The 21663-nt window shown below is 37.4% G+C and overlaps 1 protein-coding gene across 2 annotated transcripts; it reads left to right on the top strand.

Moving 5' to 3' along the window:
• The first annotated feature begins 669 nt into the window (after positions 1-669).
• tspan17 (tetraspanin 17) lies at positions 670-21657 on the top strand. 2 transcript variants are annotated; one of them, XM_065242404.2, is made up of 8 exons: positions 670-1154; positions 7754-7804; positions 8798-8944; positions 9785-9955; positions 11340-11465; positions 11610-11657; positions 19089-19205; positions 19503-21657. In XM_065242404.2, the coding sequence occupies exons 1-8, from the start codon at positions 1068-1070 to the stop codon at positions 19566-19568; spliced, it is 813 nt and encodes a 270-aa protein (XP_065098476.1). In that variant the 5' UTR covers positions 670-1067; the 3' UTR covers positions 19569-21657. The 2 variants fall into 2 exon arrangements, with proteins under 2 accessions (XP_065098476.1, XP_065098485.1); XM_065242413.2 differs by having other exon boundaries at positions 1088-1154; positions 8077-8944.
• Positions 21658-21663: the final 6 nt, after the last annotated feature.

Here is a 21663-nt window from a genome sequence, read left to right as displayed (position 1 = left end):
GTGATGCTTTCAAGAACAACAGCAACAATAAGAGACAATTAATGACAACAACAACAACAACCGGCGGCTCAATAAAACAGCACACTTATGATTAGCTTATATGTATTATTCGTACATGTGTGATAATGCGAGTTTCTTACATTTTGAAAATTTGTACCCTTCAGTTTATGCATTTACATTTTTTGCTTATTATTTTTTTAAAGAATGCTTTTCTGATTTATGAGACTAGCTGTAACCTGTTTTAAAATAAATACAACAAACATCTCAATGAACAACTAAATCCATATAAAACACCCAAGAAAGCTGTAGGATTTGCTATCATATGATTTGAATAAACTATTTCCTTGGTCCAAGATAGAAGTAGATACATATTTCTGCCCAAGATAAATATAATGTAGACCTTTAGTCACATGTATAAAACAACATAATGAACAAGACAAATTAACATTACATTAAAATAAATGATAAAGCATAATATTCACATTTATAACGCTCCTTTGTTCTTATTGAAAATATAAACATGTTTTTCACACAAGAATAAGCGTTATATTTTAATATATATTTATATTTAACACAACGCATCGATATTTAAACGAAAACCCGTCGCAGAGTGACTTTTATTATGAAAGTTGTCCTGTTGACGTTGTTTTTTGTGACTGTCGTGTCGCTGTTCATTCCTCCCGCTGGAATGTTAGGTAGATGAGGATTGTTTTCAGCGGGACGGCCACAACAAGGTTAAAATGTTAAAATAATTGAGTGACACCAATCAAAACGCTGGGGGTTTATCAGGGGAGATCTTAAGCATTCATTCTGCCACACGTTGAACGCACCTCATGATATTTTCACTAAAAAAAACCCGAGGAACCGCATCAGATGTGTCTTCAAACAAATGGTGGTGGTGTGTTGTTGTGGTTCGGGATGAATTGCTGATTTTTTTTGAGAGGCTCGCGGCCTCATCGACTTAAATATAAATGCATGAATCGTTGGCGAGTGTTTTTTTTTTTTTCGTTTCATTTTTCGCCGCTGATCTTTGAATCAACACAATAGCGTTAGCTGGCCTGGGCAAAATGAGCAGAAAACAGCATCAATTTAAAGGAGCAGAGGTCAGCTGTTGTGTCAAATACTTCTTATTTGCATTCAACATCATATTTTGGGTAAGTTTTGTCTGCATGTTTTATAATTTGTGTGTTAACTGCCTCTCTAATCTTTTCATTGTGTTTCTCATGATCTCTAAACAAGTTAAACAGGATAGACACAGAGCCTCTACATATCACAACATGTTAGCTGAACAGATTTGTGTTAGGTTTGAGGTGTCATTAAATATTTTCTCTGTATGTAAATCATCTCTTTATTCTCTATGGGAATGAGGTCAAGACAAGTCAATTAGATAAACAAATGCATTTATCCAGGAAGACGTCTATGTGTTTCAATGGGAGGTATGGAAGTGTTGGATTTGGGTTTTTCAGGATCTTTCCGAAGTTCATCTCATTCAGAAGTGATTTGGGATAAATGGGATTATTTAGATAATGGATGTTAGGTAACAGATCTATTTCATGTTATTTATTTAAAAGTGGTTATCAATATTTTTCTGTTATTGTTTCAGTGAATTTCATGTGTTGTGTGCTTTTTTATCCGTCTGATATGTGCAGGTTTTGTGTATTGATGGTTTTTATGACACCTGTCAGAATCACAGTTATATTTATGTATTCATCCAAAGCTAAAGTGTCTATTTAAAGTTGTAAATTATTATCAGTCTTTTCTGAGAATCAAGTCCACAACCTTTGCGTTGTTAACACAATGCTCTACCAATGGGAGTCCATCACTGATCTTGCTTTCATTAGGTGCTGTTTGTATCTCAGGATAATAAATGCTGATGTTTCTGTATTACATCATTATGATGAATCGGATCATATAGCTCAGTTCCTTGTGGGATAAATACACCAGGATAAGGAAACGTATGGAGCGGGAAGCATCTGTGAGTAAACTGTTGGGATGAACTCATAGCCTGAAGCGTGATTCTGTTAAGCTTATTGATGTCATAAATTCTGTCCTGGTTTCTTTTCATTGGTTAGTGTTGAATGGGGTTTTGAATGCCCCTCTGTAGGGTGTGGTGGTGGTAAATGCCCCCCCATGCTTTAATATTGTCTCGACTGAAATGTTAACCTTTCATAAAGATCTGTTCAAGCAGACACTCCTATTGCCATTGTCCTCGCTGTGTTTTATTGAATCTTGGTTTAGTTGAAGACTTTCGTGTCCAAATCATTAGCCCTCCTAAACTCCTGGAATCTCAGATCATCTCTTTTTGTAGCTTTTGATCTTTTTACTTGCAATCGAACCCATAAGTGGCACCTGAATTAACCAGACAGACCCATGTCAGGTTTAGAGGGTAAAGTGTGTCCAAAAATGTCAAGATTTTTACTTCCTAAAGGAAAAAGTTGAGTATTGCTTGCCTATGCACATCTCACCCTTACACTGGGTGATGGGGTGTAACAATACATCGGTACGAATCAATGCATTAATTAAATTCCTAATGATACGATGCATCAATGCCACACTTAAAATATCCATATGATGTACCTTTAATTTGACATTCATATCTTAACTTAACATGCATTTTTGTTTATTTTCATGTGCTAGACTAGTGACTACTATCAGACGCAAATCGTGGGTTTGGAAATATTTTGTATTTGGAAAATGGATTGGACAAACATATCGGCAGAAAATCTTTGTCAGCACCACCTAAAACACTAAAGACTGACTGTTGCCATCATACGTTTGATTTTATGTGACATTTTAACCTCATTATTTATTTTTCTTTATTAAAAAATGTTTTTTTTTTTGTTTGTTGTTGTAAATGTTTTTTAAAGAGTTTAATTAACTAGGGCACTGTGGGGTGATTGCCAGGGTTTTTTGATGACTTAATTTATGAGCCATTTAAAATATAAATGCAATATTAAATCGGTTTCCAAACAGATAATTGAATCGATTTATGATGGCATTTTCACCACCGCTGTGAAAACGACAGTAAGTTCCTTTAGAAAAAGCACCAGATTTACACATCATTGTACCAACACATCATAACCTGTAGATCTCTACTGCTGTTTTGTCTTACTGGTACCAGTATTGTGTTTGTACCCATATGGTTCAGGTCCCTTCTTTTAATGTTTTAGCATTAACAAAGCAAATGATTTATTAGATTGTTTAATTAAAAAATTGCACACCTCCTTACTGTCATTTAAAATCAAGTCTTACACCGGTTTCAGACTGCATGCATGAGGAGCGCATGGTTTTTCATCTCCCGTATTAACACTCACTGTGGGCAAGTTTCGGCAGTCATGTTTTACATTATTACCCTTAGGGCTGTGCAAAAATATTGATACAGCTAACTATTGTGAAACATTTTTTCCAGATCTCTCTACTATCGATATTTTAAAAACCCATCAAATCCCTCTCTGTGTCTGTCATATACGGCCATTTGGCCAATGTCTCAGAAGTTAGCGGGAGTGAGAAAATAGCACAAAATGTAAAAACACTTGCAGCTTTCAAAGCTGACGTGTGGAAGCACTTTGGCTTTAAATATTTTTTTGTTTTTTTATTCAGCTCTATTTTTTTACATTTTTGATCAAAAAGAAAATGTATTGCAATGTATCACAACACGCAGTGTATTGTATCGTACCGTGATACATTGTAGCAGATCAATGTATTGTGAAATGTATTGTATCGTGAGGCGCTTGCCAATACCCAGCCCTAATCACCCTAAAGCCATGTATATACTCGGCTTTATTACACATACGTGAGCGTACGCACAACCTTTCAAAGCATAGTTCATTTGATGATACACGTGCGCTGATGTTCGACAAATGCGCATTGTGACAATTTGCAATACCTCTCATGGCCTACACAGTACATACTCCTGTTCGCGCAGTTCACGTGCACTTTTCTGATGGCGAAAATTGCATCACGTGCACTACACAGACCGTCACGTACAAATAAAATATTGATCATACTTCGGTCTTAAGGGTGATCTATAATAATAGTAGTGTTTGACTTCATTAACTGAGTCTTCATCTCTACACATCCTCCTGTTGTCACGTAGTCTCATCCACCTTGTTAGAAAGCTTTCTATTGTCTCTCTTGTCAGACTGTTTGACCTCTGTGTGCCCACCTGTACTGTGTAACGTACATCTGATTGGTTTAAAGTGGAGATGATTTGGCAGAAACCTACCTGATCCCTACAGACTCCAGAATTCAGTTCATGAGCTTGGGTCTGATGGCCTGTAATTACAGCTTTCTAACCGGAGTCTTATATCTACCCAAGAGGCTTTGCAGCGACATCCAGACATTCCCACCATTCAAACCTCCCCCTCCATCCCAACAGTCTTTAATTTCTCCTCATCAGATTCTCCTCCTCCTTTTCTTTTCTGTGTGTTGAGGGCTTCTCTCGCCCCCTCTGTCTCGTATTTAAATGAAGATGTTTGTTATGGCGTGCGTGAGAGAGAGAGAGAGAGAGAGAGCGGTCTCGCTGCTTCCCACAGTGTCCGAAGGGCTCGAGTCTTGTGTGTCTCTCTCAGTGAACCCCATTCAGTTTCAGTCGATGGGGCCGTGCGTTTATTGTCACACACGCTGCTCTTCATACAACAAAAGCATTTGACTGCTGTGTTGTTTGCACACTCGGTGTGTGTGATGCAAATTTGTGAATGTAGCAGCGTAATGGGTGTGTTTGTGTCCTTGCGTGAGCTCGTGTTTGTGGATGTGTAGTCCTGTGTTTTTGTGTGTTTATCCTTTTCATATCCTCCAGGTTCATATGGCAGATGGGAACCACATGTCCGTTCCCCCTCTTCCTCTGTGAGGGAGTTTATTTCCATGCCATTTCCCAGCAGGCCTTGTTCTCACTAACACTCACACACCCTACATTGACTCATTTTCACTAAAACGCAGATGAATCGTCTCAGAGACTCTCACTGTTTCATCATTTATTACCAATGACTTTAACGTTCTGTTATTGAGCCTCTGCTGACATTTGGCAATTATGAAATAAAAGCCGAATTGTCATTGTTCATTGTTTTGAGATATTCCAGGGCTCAGATTCGTATGGAGGGTTGTAGATTTGTCCTCTCGATGGACTTTAGGAAAATACATTTACAACACATCTCACCTCTTCTCTTGGAAACTATAAACTAGTCATCAATATTTCCATAATCCTGGCTCAAAAGACATCCATTAGAGCCAAAAACAGGTCTTGTGATGATACTAAAAGATAATTCTTTTAAAGTTATTAGTAGCTGCGTTTTCATTACAGATTTACGCAAAACTTTAGCGTTATTTTCTAAATGTCAACAAAAACGATTGCGAAATAACGGCGTTTCCATTAAACGATGATATGAAGCGTAGTTTTTCCTCTCACGATAAGTTATTATGAACATCACATCAGTTTTCTTAATATCACAACCATAACAATAGGCATTATTTTTAACTGATGGAGATATAAGAGTATCATCCTAACATTAATGCCAAGGAAAACCCCTTATAATAGTAGATTATTTTAAATCAAAAGATATGTAGGAGTGTTATCCAAACATTATTGGCAAGGAAAGCCTCTTGAGCAGACATGTATTGAGGTGTTGCTGGGAGGTTTTAGTTCATAGCTTCATCTTCAAATAAAAATAAACTGTTTTCATTTCAGTTTTGTCAAATACACCTTTTCCCAATTGCCTGAAAAATCACCTGATGCGAGCGTTAAAACGTAATTGCGATATATGGGAGATTTTTGCGAAATGAGTTTTGCTTTATTTTCAATTTGCAATGTCAATCCGTGCAATTTGAAGGGTAATGGAAACGCAGCTATTGTTTCTTGTGTAAAAATTTGATGTCATGATGGTTGGGTGATTTATGACACAGGGTGTTGTTAAAACAGACCACTTTCCAAACTCTTGAGATGTTCTGGTACTTGTATAGATAGATAGAGTATGGCTCAGGTCTATCTTTTAGTGTATGTCTATAGGGTTTCTGTCTATATTGTTATCCACATCCACAGCACTGATATCATAACTCAAATCACTAAATATCCCCTCAATAATCCTCCATCATTCATGTCTGTGCTGGGGTATTTTTAACTCGGTGTTGGGTGAAAAAGGGACGAGCCCAGCAGCTGTGTTGAAATTAATCCAGAAAGTGTTTATATTTGACCCAACAATGGGTTAAAACAACCCAGCATGGGTTAAATTACTACCCAGTGTGTTGGGCTTGTCCATTTTTGACCCAATATGAAATTAACCCAGCATGTGTATAAAATGTATGCATGAATAGCACAGACAGTTTCGTGTCTGTTTAAAGGAATCAGTTCATCGGGAATAGTTCATCGGGAATAGATCTCATAATTTTCTCACTCTCATGCCATCTTAGATGTACAGTATGTTTATTTATTGAAATTGTGATGAAATATATAAATAGGAGTTGTGAAACACATGAACAGATTAGAAATGAGAGATGAGTAGTGACCCATAGAGCTCCCTAAACTCTACGCAGCCTAAACTCTACACTTTTGACAGGCAATCATAAAGCGCTCGAGTGCTGTAGCATTGGTATTGATAGTGGTTGAAAAATAATTTTTAATTTAGACTGTTTACCTTACTATTTTAACGTGTTGTATAAGGGTTTTATGTTTAAAAGTAACCCTGAAATGACATGAAAGACTTTAAAATGTGGGCTGATAGACTTTGAAAGACAATATAGGAACTGCTATGTTTTATCAATTCAGTTTTGGATGTACATATCTACATCTTTTGAATTAAAACTTGAATAAACTCATTTGGTTAGCACCATTCAATTTCTAATTTAAGTGTGATGATCCCTCAGCATGCACCGCTATTACAGCTAAAACGGTACAACAGTATAACAGTACTTTTTCAGATTTTACACTGTATTTGTTTTCAATTGTAATTTAATAAAACAGAGATAAAGATGTCAGAAGTCTCAAGAAAGCTGGTGGAAAAAGAGCTTCTGATAGTTTAAGCGTGATGACTAAAATGACAACATATGCAGGTTTAATGCTCTGTGATACCCGGATATGTCCTATCCCGATATCCACACAGACGTGACCACAACAATTCTCAATCCAATACGGATCAAGAAGCGAGAGGACTTAGTCTTAGATCTTCATGATGGGGTTCAGGGATCTGTACTGTTGTATTGAGCGTGTAGTGGATCATTGCTTTAGCTTTGTCCCCACCATCCAATAGGATTAGTGGAGACCACAGGGAAATGGGATTATGGGATTTGTGGCTATTGAGACTCAACCTCTGACTTTTACCTTCCTTCTCCTCATTCATTCATTCAGCACTGTAATACAAACAAACGTCTAAATGTCCTGATGTTTCTCCGACTTGTGTAGTTGTAAAACATTAAAACTGTCATGTTTGTGAGGTATCAGACTAAATCTGAAAAAAAAAACAGCCCAGAGTACATTTTTGTTTTGACCTAGCGGGCTAATGTAAGAGATACTGAAGGAGAAACAGCCAATCAGAGCAGAGCTCAACATTATTATTCATGACCCTTTCAAATAAAGTCCAAAAAAGGACCATTTCATTTTAAAGGCAAATCCTAGGTTTGTATATGGACATGAAAAACTGTCTCTGGGTATTTTTTGCACGTAATAAAGCCCCATAGCTTCTATATTAGAGAACAATGTAACAGATTGTGTCAATGCATTCTTTGGCCCCATTAAATATAACTGGATTGTGTTTGTGTTTTTCAGTTGCTGGGTGCTGCATTCCTGGGTATTGGACTTTGGGCTTGGGCAGAAAAGGCAAGTTGGATACGCAGACATAGAGTAACACAAGGATGCTTCAGATTCCTCATTTTGTTATCCGTGTGGTTACCTAAGCAACAATACTCATAGATGTAAATAACAGCGAAGACAACGGCACTTTTTGCTAAAGCAGCAGAATGAATATTTCGTGTCTGTTTCTGTTGAGCTTCATGTGTTATTCTGTTTATAATAAACTCAGATTCTTTATTTGTCTGTTATGAATTAAACACTGACTCTCTCTCCAACACGTTGTTTCCTGATGTCTGTAGTTTCCTCATAAAAACCTTAAACCGAGACGCTTGTGAGTATATGGGTGGCATCCCTTATTAATTAATTTTCATAGCAGTTTAATATCACTGTAACACAGGGCTTTGACAGTAAGCGTTTGGTTTTGTGTGACTCTTCTGCCTCTGATTTGTCGTTCCTCTCCAAAGGTCAACCTCGCTTTTTTGATTCACGCCTGAAAGGTGAATGTAATTTATTCACACTAATTTGAGGTGACACAACGAATCTGAAAGTCAATTGGCTGATAAATAAGGTGGAAATTGCTCCGGTCGGGTGCTTCATTCATTGCTCTGACACTTGTAGACCATATGGCACTTATGTGTATTAATATCATCCAATTACAGGACGCCTCGCTCTCACAATGTAAATTATTAATATTGTGGTTCATTTTTAATTAGCAAAACGTTAATCATGGAAATAAAGCATTAGGAGTTATTTAATTTGATGCAAATTATCTTCATTTTAAATAAATGTTGAAACTTCGTATAGCTCTGGTTTTACATCATTATCATAACACACCAGGAAAACAAAAACATAGAAAACTATGTTTATATTCATTGTCAGCATGGTTTGTTATGAAGTCACACTAAGATTTGACACTGGTGTACAGAGCCAACTTTGTCTGAACAAATGCGAAGGTTTGGCAGGTGGTGGAGGATTTTAAGGTCATGCTATAAACTCACTGCAATTCTGTCTGATCCACAGGGAGTGCTGTCAAACCTTTCCTCCATCACAGATCTGGGCGGTTTCGACCCTGTATGGCTCTTTATCGTGGTAGGGGGGGTAATGTTCATCCTCGGATTCGCCGGATGCATTGGTGCGCTCCGGGAAAACACAATCCTGCTCAAATTTGTGAGTACCACCCATGTAGCTGCTACCACCTGCCTGCTTTTCTCTCTTCACTCATTTAAAGGTTTATTTATGTAGTCATTACACATGAATTACACATAAAAAACTTACTGTAATACCTCCAGAAACCTAGGGCTGTCAAAAGATTAATCACGATTAATTGCATACAAAATTAAAGTTTGTGTTTGCACAATATTAGTGCTGGGCAAAGATTAATCACATGCAAAATAAAAGTGATTTTTTTGCATAATATATGAGCATGTGCTGTGGGTAATTATTATGTTTATTTATTTATTTATTGTGGGTCTTTCAAATATAAATATGAGTACCACACAATATTTTATTTTTATTTATTTAAAAAAAGATATATAAATAAAAACATTCTGAAATGTATATATGAATGTGTGTGTGTGTGTGTGTGTGTGTTTAAATATACATAATTACACACATGTGTATCATGCAAAAATCACTTTTATTTTGTTTTCAATTAATCACAATTAATCTTTGCCCAGCTCTACATAATATATTTTTGTGTGTATTGTGTGTAATTATTATGTGTATATATAAATACACACATACATGTTAATTATGTATATTTTTAATTTACATAGTCTAAAATAAATGCATGCATGCATGTATGTTTGTTTTTATATATACAAAATAATTACACGCAGTGCACACACACATATTATGCAAAACATATTTTTATTTTGTATGCAATTAATTATGATTGATCTTTTGACAGCCCTAATAATAACACAGCATTAGTTTTGAATAAGGGTCAGATGGGTTATTCACTAAGGTGATGTGATTATAATTTCATTTGTCTTTTTTTTTTTTTAGTTTTCCGTGTTTCTGGGTCTCATCTTTTTCCTTGAGCTCACTGCTGGAATTTTAGCCTTTGTGTTTAAAGATTGGATCAAAGACCAGCTGAACTTCTTTATCAACAACAATGTTAAAGCGTATCGAGATGACATCGATCTTCAGAATCTCATTGACTTTGCTCAAGAATATGTGAGTCGGCATCATTTTCTGCCTTACTATGATATTTTACATCATATACTTTAAGGTATTTACTTTAGAAAAGATGAATAAAGAAATGTCTGTTTGAATATGAGATGTCCTCTCAAGCCCTATTCGGACGATAATTGTTTCTCATCAGGATATCTGTAAATATATTTGCATGCCTCCTCCGTGATAAAACTCATGCATTCAGATAAAGATACATTTTGCGGTGGATGTGTGAGTTTCAAATCTGAAACACCTGGAGATGTGCTGCACGTGTGTTTAATCACATGATCGTTTTACATGACCCAGATGTGATTATATGTTTATGGAATAATGTTGTGTAATTGAAAAAATTTTACAATTGTATTTAGCATTTGTTGCTACTTATAATAGACATTTGAAATGTTTTTGTGATTTTTCTTCTCTTTATTTATATCAGCTGTAGAAGAGCAATGAAAGATTGTGTGGTGCCCATATACTTCTCATTATTTTAGTTATGATGATGTCAATGTTTAAAGTGCTTGTGAATTTAGAGACGCTTCACTGACGCTGCAGAATAAATGCGTGTGACCATACGGTGGTTTTTAGTGGTTTTAAAGGAAGTGCAGACTTTAACATTGACTTTTTATAAACTCAGAGATCTGGATTCAGACGGCAATTAAATTACCACACAACCTTGATGTTCATCAAAAAAAAACTGTAGGTAACTGTAGGAGAAAAACACAGACATTTTGGATTCGGACAGCAATAAAGTCACAGAGTACTCCCTGTAAATGAAAATACCTTGAAAAACAATTACCCTATGAATATGGTTTATGTCAGATTTAAGGGTTTCTTCAACTAAATTCATGCCCACCGATGTTGATTTTTATTATAACAAAAAAGTTTCCTACTCTTACCTACAAAACTGTTTATTATAATTATAATTGCTTATTCAAACAAACCAACATTAAAGATTTTAATAACAAATGTTATTTTTATACAACTATCCCTTTTATACAATTTTTCTGCTATTCTCAATGTGTTGTGACATCATTTGAGCCACAAGTTTTACAAATGGTTAGGATAAAGTTTAATGGACATGTATTTGGTTACCAGTAAGACTTCAGCTTTAGTATTCTCTAAAAGGAAATAATGATGTTTAAAGAGATAAAAGATGTTTGTTTGTTTGTTTTTCTTCATATTTCATATTGTAAACAGAATTTATTTTTCTAAGACATTTTCAGTCCATCTCTATTGTGTACATCCTATATTTAGGATTCATATGATTGAAAAGGTTGTCTATAAGTGAAGAAAACACCTGTTATTTATCTGAGTTTCATTACAGACTTTATAGAAAAGCTTATAGTGAATGAAAGCTGATGATTGTTATATTTCTATATCACATCAGTGGTCGTGTTGCGGTGCTCACGGGCCGAACGACTGGAATCTGAACATCTACTTCAACTGCACGGATTTAAACCCCAGTCGAGAGAGATGTGGCGTTCCTTTCTCGTGTTGTGTCAAAGATCCTGCGGTGAGTCGTGTCACCTGTTTCACACATTTACATCTTTACTTCACGCTCGCTCTCTCTGTTCTTCCCATGCTGCTATATTATTAAATATTCTGAATGAGTAGAAAGATTTACAATGTTAATGAAAATGTATTTTGGTCTTTTTAGGAGGATGTCTTGAATACACAGTGTGGCTATGATGTCCGGCTTCAAGGGGTGAGTGCTTTATTAGTCTGTAGTTTGTATTGTTAATGGTGTTCAGATTCCCTACAGCAGTGAACACTGAAGGGTTAAGAGTGCACGAGAGCGTTTCAGTTCCTCTACTCTTTAATAACAGTTTAAAAGTGATAATTAGCTTCTAGTTTTAGCCATGGAAAATGATGGAGGTCTGTAATTGAGGAGTCGGCGGCTTCTGTCAGCTCTCAGTATGGGTAGAGGAACACTGCATGACAGAGGAATACTGCTGTTTCCATTTTCACACAGAGATTACGGAAAATGCGTCCGGGATTTGTCCGGGGATCGTTTGGTTCTGGTTCATACACACTGTCAATGATTGCTGGAATCTGTGCATACATTCACACACACATGGTAAAGATCCTATAAAGACATGTGATGTATTTTTTCCACAGCGTCTAAAGTTTGCTAATTATCCGTGATTTCTCTGAGTGTATTTTAGTTTATGATAAGATGATAATGAGCGTGTGATGCTCTGTTCTGTCATGCTGGTGAATGATCTCTGATTCTGTTGATCTGCATTTAAATCCTTGTGTCAAAGAGCTGAATTAAAACTTGTTTTGTTGCGTGTCCTCCTTATGGCATTGTTTCTGGCTCTTGTTCACACTGAGGGCTTTCCTTGAATGTTATGGAAGTGTTACTACAGTAGGTCCTCTTCACGGGAACGATCCCAGAACATTAACGGGACATGTTTGTGTTTAAACCATTGATCTATATAAATGACTGGATTGCGCATGACATCACAATTGTGAAGCCACAGCGCTGCCATGTTGGTATACCCAAACATTCTATTAAATCAATGGACGTTAACAGATTTTAATGATATAACATCACTTTACTAGTCTCTGTTTTTATATCTGAAGTTACCCTGTACATTTTTACAACACAAACGTCCTAAGCATTTTGCTTTTTTATCAATTATACAGTACATTCATCTTTGTTCCAGTATCAGATCAGCGGACAGACCGCAGCATATTTAGTATTAATGACAAACATGCTCATTCTAAAATCTAAATAAATAATCATGCTTTGTACCGTATGTGCATACAATAACATACAAAGATGGCGGCTCGAACTCTGCGCTGGCTTCACCTCACGCTGTTACGTCAATTGCTCTATGCTAGGCTTGCCGCGATAGTCGGTGAAACGGTGATAACCGGTGCATCAGCCTCTCACCGGTTATATCACTTGCCCACTGCGACACCGTCTTTCACCGTTGTTTTGATATTTTCGTGTAATTAAATCATTTAGTTTCGTTAGAGAGAGCAAACACTTACAACTGAATGTGTCTCCTGCCTGAATTCACCAAAGCTGAACGCGCGTCACGTCACAGAGCAGCAGGAGTCAGATTTCATTTATTTCTGTCAGAGTTTGCAGGCGAGCTGACTGACCAGATGATGACAGAAGCCGCGTGCTTACTAGAGCTGTAATCGGGCCTTAAAAGTTAGGCCCGAAATGTCCGGAGCCCGACAGAATGCAGCCCGAACCCGAACGTACATTTAGATTGACAGCTATTTAAAAGCCCGAACCCGTTTACAGCCCGACATTATTTAAATGTGCGCACACACACAGCTTTTGTCAAGAATGAGAAATTTACACAGGTTTTAACATTATTTATTCATGACTAATAATCTACACGCCACTTGGAAGTTGAAACAAAGAAATAAAATAAGTCATCTGTAACATTGTAACATCTCATTCTAAATAGGCTTATGCAATACACTATAAATATGCCAATAAAATTATTATTTTAAATGAAATAAATAAATGAAATCAGCGCGATCCTGCGCGACTGATTGAACTTGAACGCTCATTTACCTCACAAAGCCGGAGCGCAAGCCCGAGCCCGCCCCGAGCCCGTGTAAAATGTTAGAAAGGAAGCCCGAACCCGCCCGAGCCCGTCGGGTCCCAACGGGTCCCGTCGGGTTCGGGCAAAGATCTTCAGCTCTAGTGCTTACTCATTTTTGTTATAATATACATATATGATGTTTAATATAAGCGAGATCGTTTTGTTGTTGTGTTTTTCATCAAGAAAAATATTAAACCCATCATTCAAGCAGCGCTTTTATGGATAAGTAGCCGGTTGCTCTGCTTGGGACTGGCGGGTTCTGTGAGAATTACCTGCGCACATTGACTCAAGCACTTAAGTAAACCAGCTGTTGCACTCGCATTGCACGCAAATTCATACGCGATTTAACGCAGCTTACGCAAGCGCTGCATTTAAACAGTTGCGTAATTCAAGGTGAAAGTAAAATGTGCACGTCTGCATGCGCATTTATAAGCCCCTCCCACCCGGTGATACCGGGATCACCGAGTTTGTGACGCGCCGATTAACCGGTGGGAAAATTATGTCACCGCGGTAACCCTACTCTATGCGCAATCCAGTCATTTAAATAGATCAGTGATTCACACAGAAGCCTTTCTTTTTGACAGAAATGTTCTGGGACTGAAGCACTGTGTGAATGTAATGTATGATTTACCTTTAGATTTACTCTAGTTTTTATTTCATCTCAAATCTGGTTTGATTTGAAGATTTAATGATGGATGTTAGCGAGTACATCTTGAAGATTTGTGAGCTGCTTTATCAGAATGTAAGAAAGTGAAAAGTCTTTTAGATCTCATTTATCTTTAAGATATAATGCAGATGTCTTTCCTAAACAGATTTGACATGACACAAATGATACATATCAGCCAGTTACACTGTATAGTTCATCAAACCCTATGTTGTCTTCAACATTAGGAAAATGAAACCTTTTCTATCTGTGCATGCTACACAAGTCCTAATCCAGGCTCTTGTCGTGTCCAGACTGGATTATTGCAATGCATTATTGGTCAGACTCCCAGCCCGCACAACCAAACCCCTACAGATGATCCAGAATGCAGTGGTGAGATTGATCTTTAATGAGCCAAAGAGGGCACACATCACTCCTTTCTCTGTCAGGTTACACTGGTTTCCTATAGCAGCTCGCATGAAAGTCAAAGTTCTGCTCCTGGCCTTTAAAACCACCAATGGGTCATCAGCGCCCCCTTACCTTCACTCGCTCATACAGACTTATGTACCCTCTCGATCCCTGCGCTCTGTCACCGAGTGACTGCTTGTGGTGCCATCCCAAAAAAATCACTATCACACACCTTCTCTGGATCTGTTGTTCCTCATCTGTGAAATGATCTACCAGTCATGACAAGATCTGCTGACCGTTGGCTAAAAACCCATCTCCTCCGCCAACACCTCAAATACTAATTAGGGCTGTGCAAAATATCGATACAGCTAAGTATCGTGATAAATTTTTCCATGATAGTGTATCAATATTTTAATCGCTAGTATCGATATTAATTTTTTTTTAAATCTAATCCCTCTGTGTATGTCAAATGACCTCCTCCGCCGCTGCCGGAGTGGTCGCTGTCCAGTTTTCTGTCATATTCAGCCATTCGGCCAATGTCCCTGAAGTGAGCGGAAGTGAGAAAATGGCAGAAAATGTAAAAATGCCTGCAGCTTTCATAGCTGATGTGTGGCTTTGGCTTTAAAAAAAGTTTAAAAAAAAAAATTCGATAAAAAAAAAAGAAAAAAACAGGGTTTCCACGGGTCCTTAAAATCCTTGAAGGTTTGTGAATCTGGGTGAAAACAATCAAGGCTCTGGGACAGGGGTCTTCAACGTTTTTTGGGTCAGGGACCCCTTAGATTAGAGAGGCATGGAGCAGGGACCCCCTAATACTAAATGTGTAAAACAAAGATATTTAAGTAAGCAGTAAGGTACGAGAGGCTGCCTTTTCGTATTAGGCACAACGCAAAGTGGAGTAAAGCAGCTGAAACATAGACATTTCTCAGACCGTGGTATCGATTCCATTTATTGGGGGACTTTTAACAAGTACGAGTACTTTAGAAAATGTGGTATCGAGGCCGATACCCGATACCAGTATCGGTATCGGTGCATCCCTATTTCTCGTGTATCATCATTGTCATGAGTTTAAGTAAAGCAGGTTTATTTTCTGTATAGCTTCATATCAGACTCAGGAGAACAACATGCAATGAGTCCGAGCGCATCTCTTTGGGGAAACTTTTTGAGAGGCGGATTTCAACCTGACTATGAGTCTTGCACAAAGCACCATCACGGCGCGTGTTTCATTAATTTTTAAATGCGAGCGATAGTTTTGTCACAGTTTAAAATGCAGACGCGGTGTGGTGTCATTTGCCTGTTGAATTAGCGCTTGAATTACCCCTCACTGGCACTATCCCGGCCCCTCAGATCACCATTAATGTTGAATGGGATTTTAATGATAAAATGCGCTATTTAAAAATCACGTTTGCCTTGTGTATTGTCTTCCTAAAGTGAATTTTAAAGTCTAATTATTTAACAAAACAAAAAAACAAGTGTGCATGTATTCTACCGTGACACACGCCTACTCATGTGTGGCCTATAGGCTTGTTCCAATTCATCAGGCGAAGACGTCAAAATGCCGCGAGAGCGAGACGAAACGACACTTGGTATGATTTGTCGAATCAATCTCGCGGTACTTTGATGTCATGTGGTTGTTGGTTCTTGCAGCTGCGCCTGAAGTTGAACAAGTTTGTGTTGACGGCTTGAGGCACGCCGACAATGAGCCCGCGTTCTGAGTCTCAGAGGGAAATCAAGATGTCGAAGTGGGAAATTATATAAAAATTTACAGACAGGAGTGTGAGAGTGACCTGGGCCTGCCCTGTAGCAATGGATATATGGAAAATAGCATTGGAAGTTCTACAAACCGGACTCCGGATTGTCACACATCAATTAATGCCGTGGCGAGGATGAATTATCGGAGCATTTCAGGTGCAAAGATCCAAATGTTCGGCTGTCATTAAGTCAATTCTGGCACCATGAACTTCAGCCAGACTGTACATAGTTTTGAAAAGTTCAGATGTTCATGTTCTTCAGCATCCTTGCAAGTCAACGTACAACCAACAGCCTATTATTGTTCTGCATTTAACGTTAAAGGTAAGCCTGTACGATCTCTCTCTCTCACACACCTGTTTATCAGGAGTAAATAGATAAAAAACAGACATTGTTAAATTTATAATTAACGAATTTGAATTAGCCTATCCTACAGCATAGCTGTATATGTAAACGAGTTTTTGCTATTGTGGTTCTCTAGCTGCTTAATCGCTAGCTTATGGTGCAATACTTGTGGCAGTTAAAATAACTACGTTATATGATCAAATTGAACCAAAATGTTGATAAAATGTTGCGTTTGGACCGTTTTTGGGCTGAAAACCATCAACTCTATTTGCCAACACTGCCCCCCACCATTACGTAAAATTTATTTCTACCTCTGGGTCTGAACTTCAAATGAGTAGTGTTGTGCTAATATGTAACGTTAGGTATGCGTTTTTTTGTTGTTGTAGTATTGTTCAGAGCTCTGTACGTTGCTAACTACAGCTGTAGTTTTTGTGGTTGTATTACAGAGATGTTTGTTTATAACACGTTAAAACTTAATGTACCAAACCTATGTATTTTCTAGCTGGGGGAATTATATGCATTCATGTGATCGCCCCCTCTGGTATTTTAGACGCCCCCTCATCAGCACTCGGCTGGCGCCGGCACTGAATATAGATAAGACATCATGTCGCACTGATTCTAAAATGACATTCTGAAAGAAAGGCACACATAAGATTTACCTGTTTTATGATGACTTTTCTGTCGCTACTGCTGCTTCCTGAGCGGACATTTATAATCTTTAGATATTTTATTTTGGTCCGCTGGCTAAACTAAACGCGCGCCTTCAAACCTATGCGGCCACGCACGTGCACAACTTAAAGGGGACATGTAACGTTTTGTACATATATTTTACGTTTTAAGCAAAAAATAGCTTGTTGTTAAACATCATTTGGCGGACCCCCTGCAGTTCCGTCACGGACCCCCTGGGGGCCGCGGACCCCCGGTTGAAGACCCATACTCTGGGAAGTTTTTAAAAATATACATACATAGATACAGGTCATTGAAAGTGCTTGAATCTATTTTATGCAAGAAGTTTTCTGGAAAAAAATCCATATTATTCCCTGTGTATTGTAGGATAATATCATAAAAATTCTAGACTTTTTAATCACACGTGCTAAACTGTTCACTTTAAATGCTTATATCTTCTGTATGCGAATGTTGATTCATACCAAAATGCTTTTTTACATAATTGTGTTTGACACATGAAAACGTCTCGGGTTACGTATGTAACTGTTGTTCACTGAGAAGGGAACGAGACGCTGCGTCTCTCTTGCCATACTTCCTGCATCCCTGTAACGCCGTCTTTGGCAATATTTCAGATAGCGATATACTTCCTGGCTCCCGCGTCACCTTGTCTTTGTCATTAAGCCTCACCATTGGTTGAATTTGATATACACATTCAGACGCACTTACCCCTGGAGGAGTCCCCAAAGTGTCACCACAGTGACGCAGCGCGAGTTCCCTCAAAAGGGAAATGTAACAATGTATCTTAAAAGGTAACTCGATGTAACCTTGCTCTCACTTGAAATGTGTCCCCACATTTGAGGGTATTGGACCTGGAAAGTCCTTGAAATGTCCATGAATTTGAAGTTAACTAAGGTGTGGGAACCCAGCAAAAATACAGCAATGTATCGCAACACCATATCGCAATACATCACAATATCTTTATCTATTTCTATTTTGTTTTGTTCTATTAAAAAACATAGGTTTGTATATTGTGTTAGATTTGATGAGATTAGTTCAATAGCACTTATGTATTACTGTTCTTGTCACTTTGGACAAAAGCGTCTGCTAAATGTAAATCAAAGTGATTGAAGAACACATGATCACAAACAATAAATCATCTCCTACAAAGATCTTTTAAGTGCTTCAGGTATTTTTGGTTGGGTTGCAAAGGGGCAGAAAGTTTCACAGAATTTTGCCACCCTAATTTTCTGTAAAGTTGTTATTGCAGGATGTCTGAGATGAATGAAGTCCATCAGTATGGAGTTATCATACAGTACATACAGTCTCTTTCTGAAGTCTTACTGGTTTAAAGTTACATTTACAAAGTCTTTTGTGTCTTTTGTGCTTTGAAGGAACAAAAGGTTGAACGGAGATGTTTGCGTACTTCACAAAAGATTTCTCTCCCTGTCAACATTTGCCTGCTTTTCCAGAATCCGAGCGCTGGTAGTTACAGACATTCCTTAAGCGAATCTTCCCTCTGTGTGTGACATTTCATCAGCTTAGTGTAGGACGGAGTACTTTCAGAGTTCCTGAGAGGATATTTGTTCTGGAAAAAGATTATTACACGGCTCTTAGCTGGTGAAGGTTTTTCCTGACTAAAGGTCAGCTGAGAGTGAATTGAGCAATATCCTCTTCACAACCATGATTTAGTTACCTTGTTTTGCTCTGATAGTTTACAAAGAAGTTAAGTGCTGTTTTCAATGATGTATTTTAACAGGAGCTGGACCAGCAGAGGTACATCTACACCAAAGGTTGTGTGGGACAGTTTGAAAAGTGGCTTCAGGACAATCTCATCATTGTGGCTGGGATTTTCGTGGGTATCGCATTATTACAGGTAAGGATAATGAATTATAAAGCCGGTTCAAACGACCGTATGATGGAGTGATAATGTGAATGTGACGCTGCCACCTTCTGGTTAAACTCAAGTTGACATCCTATTGAGATTTACATCACAGAGAACCACTGACATTTGGGAGTAGATGCTTAATTTTACAAAACAATATTGAATTAATCTTAAGTGTATGGTTTGAAATAATATAAACAACATTTAGATTGAATATAACTGACCTGATTTATTTCTGCTTGACCTGTGACCTTTATAATATAAATATATATGTATTCTCCTTTGTAGATTTTTGGGATCTGTCTGGCTCAAAACCTTGTGAGTGACATCAGAGCGGTGAAAGCAAACTGGTGACCGTTTACAGGTTATGGCTGAGAGAGTTGATTGGTAAAGGATGACTGTTTACACGTCACTGAGCTGAGAAACGTCTCTCTGGAGGATTAATGTAAGCTGACCCTACATCTATACATCTACTTTCTTTTTGTGTGTGTTTTTCTAAAGACAAGCTCTTAGAGAAACTTCTCAGACACAGATATCATTGAAATAGAGATGAGATCGCTCTCACAACACTACTTCATATCAGACTCTTCTTGTCACTGGAGAATAATGTTACATGGATGATATTTTAACTATAACCTGTGGAGAACAAACCTGAATCAACCACTGAGACATTTAAACCGAGGAGCTAAAGAAAGCAAAGCCTTACAGCAGCACACCACCGGCTTCAGCTTCCTTTGTGGCCTGCTGTCCGTCGGTCATTCCAGATGATGGATGCTCGGACTCTTACCTCTGATTGGCCCTCTGGGATGTCCAATCAGAGCGACGTACTTGACACGTTTATTTTTGTGATTTTTAGCACTACTGTTGGGGAGGTGGAGATCTGCTCTGCTTTTTGTCTGTGCGGCGATGTTTGGCTTTTTTCCCTCGGAGTATAAATAGATTTAAACCGCTGTCCCAGACTCGCTGTAGTTTATTTCGCTACTCATAACAGTATGCTATAGTGACACTAACAATGTATTATTATAAATATGATGCTGCTGCTTTAAGATATACATCGCTATACTAACCAACTGAACTTTCTATGAGACATTTCCTTCTGGAAGGAAGAAAGATGCAGTACAGATGCCGCACACAAACACACAGATCCAATCGAGAAAGCGGTAAGACTTTCTATCCATGCTTATAATGAATTATAGCCCCTTTATAATCATCTAGAAATATATTTATAAAGTCACAACAACACCTACACTCCATTATAAGAACAGTTGCAGTTACATTTATAATATTTTTATTATTATGCATTTGCTTTATCATTGTGCATGCTCATCATCCATTATACACTGATTTATAAGTATTCATTACTCTGTTGTGTACTTCAATGAGTGCATTTATAAAGACACAGCCTGCATTGTTATATATTGTCATTATTACAACTTATTAGTAATGCAAATGTAGTCAAATAAGTGAATTGTTTTATATTGATGTTAATAGCCATGTCATTATACTTGTATAAGTAATACAGTTATTAACCTCTGTAAATGCATTACTGATGGCTTTAAGTAAAGTGAAAGCATAGGATACAAATGTTAGGAAATCACGAGGATGTTATTCATTATCCAGTTTGCAAATTTACAATAATGGCTATAATGAAGTAATGAAAATACAGAAATGCTATTAATACAAACAGTTGCAGTTTAAATCATAGTAAAACACAGCGACATTATTTTTTTAATGATTAACATCTTCATGATTTCATTAGTTAACTGTATCCCATGCTTTCACTTTACTTAAAGTCATTAATAATGCATTTATAGAAGTTAATAACTGTATTATAAGTAACTCACAACATGGCTATTAACAACAATATAAAACAATTCACTTATTTGACAAAGAATTAAAAATAAATATACTGTAATGTCAATGCAGGCTGTGTCTTTATAAATGCACTCATTGAAGTACACGACAGAGTAATGAATACTTATAAATCAGTGTTGATAAAGCAAATGCATCACAAATATTATAAATGTAACTATAACTGTTCTTATAATGAGGTGTAGGTGTTGTTGTGACTTTATAAATATATTTATAGAACAGTAATAAAGACCTACACACGATTCTAAAGAGGCTATAATTCATTATAAGCATGGATAGAAAGTCTTACCGGCAGTAACACATAGCAAACACGCTCACCAAACTGAAGTATATTTGATTTACTCTTGACTCACACGTTCTCAATCTCTGCATGCTGTCAGTCATTAAAAACGCATGCTAACGCAGACCTCTTCATACGCACACATCCACTGTATATACTGTATGTGTGAGTGTGTATCTAACACATTATATCTATACCATACCTGTGCTGTACTAATCCTCTATGTTATGAGAGTATATATTGAGCCATGACCTCCAAAATCATATAGAAATGAACGTTTTAGCAGTGAAGTGTGAA

The sequence above is a fragment of the Paramisgurnus dabryanus genome, chromosome 16 (assembly GCF_030506205.2).
Source record: "Paramisgurnus dabryanus chromosome 16, PD_genome_1.1, whole genome shotgun sequence".
Taxonomy (NCBI): Eukaryota; Metazoa; Chordata; class Actinopteri; order Cypriniformes; family Cobitidae; genus Paramisgurnus; species Paramisgurnus dabryanus.
The sequence above is the reverse complement of the archived record's forward strand: the minus strand, read 5'-3'. Positions and strand labels throughout refer to the sequence as shown.

Coding starts and splice junctions, on each gene's coding strand:
- tspan17 (XM_065242404.2), top strand. CDS start 1,068: ATGAGCAGAAAACAGCATCAATTTAAAGGAGCAGAGGTCAGCTGTTGT. Junction 1,155..7,753: donor CATTCAACATCATATTTTGG/GTAAGTTTTGTC, acceptor TGTGTTTTTCAG/TTGCTGGGTGCTGCATTCCT. Junction 19,206..19,502: donor TGGGTATCGCATTATTACAG/GTAAGGATAATG, acceptor TCTCCTTTGTAG/ATTTTTGGGATCTGTCTGGC.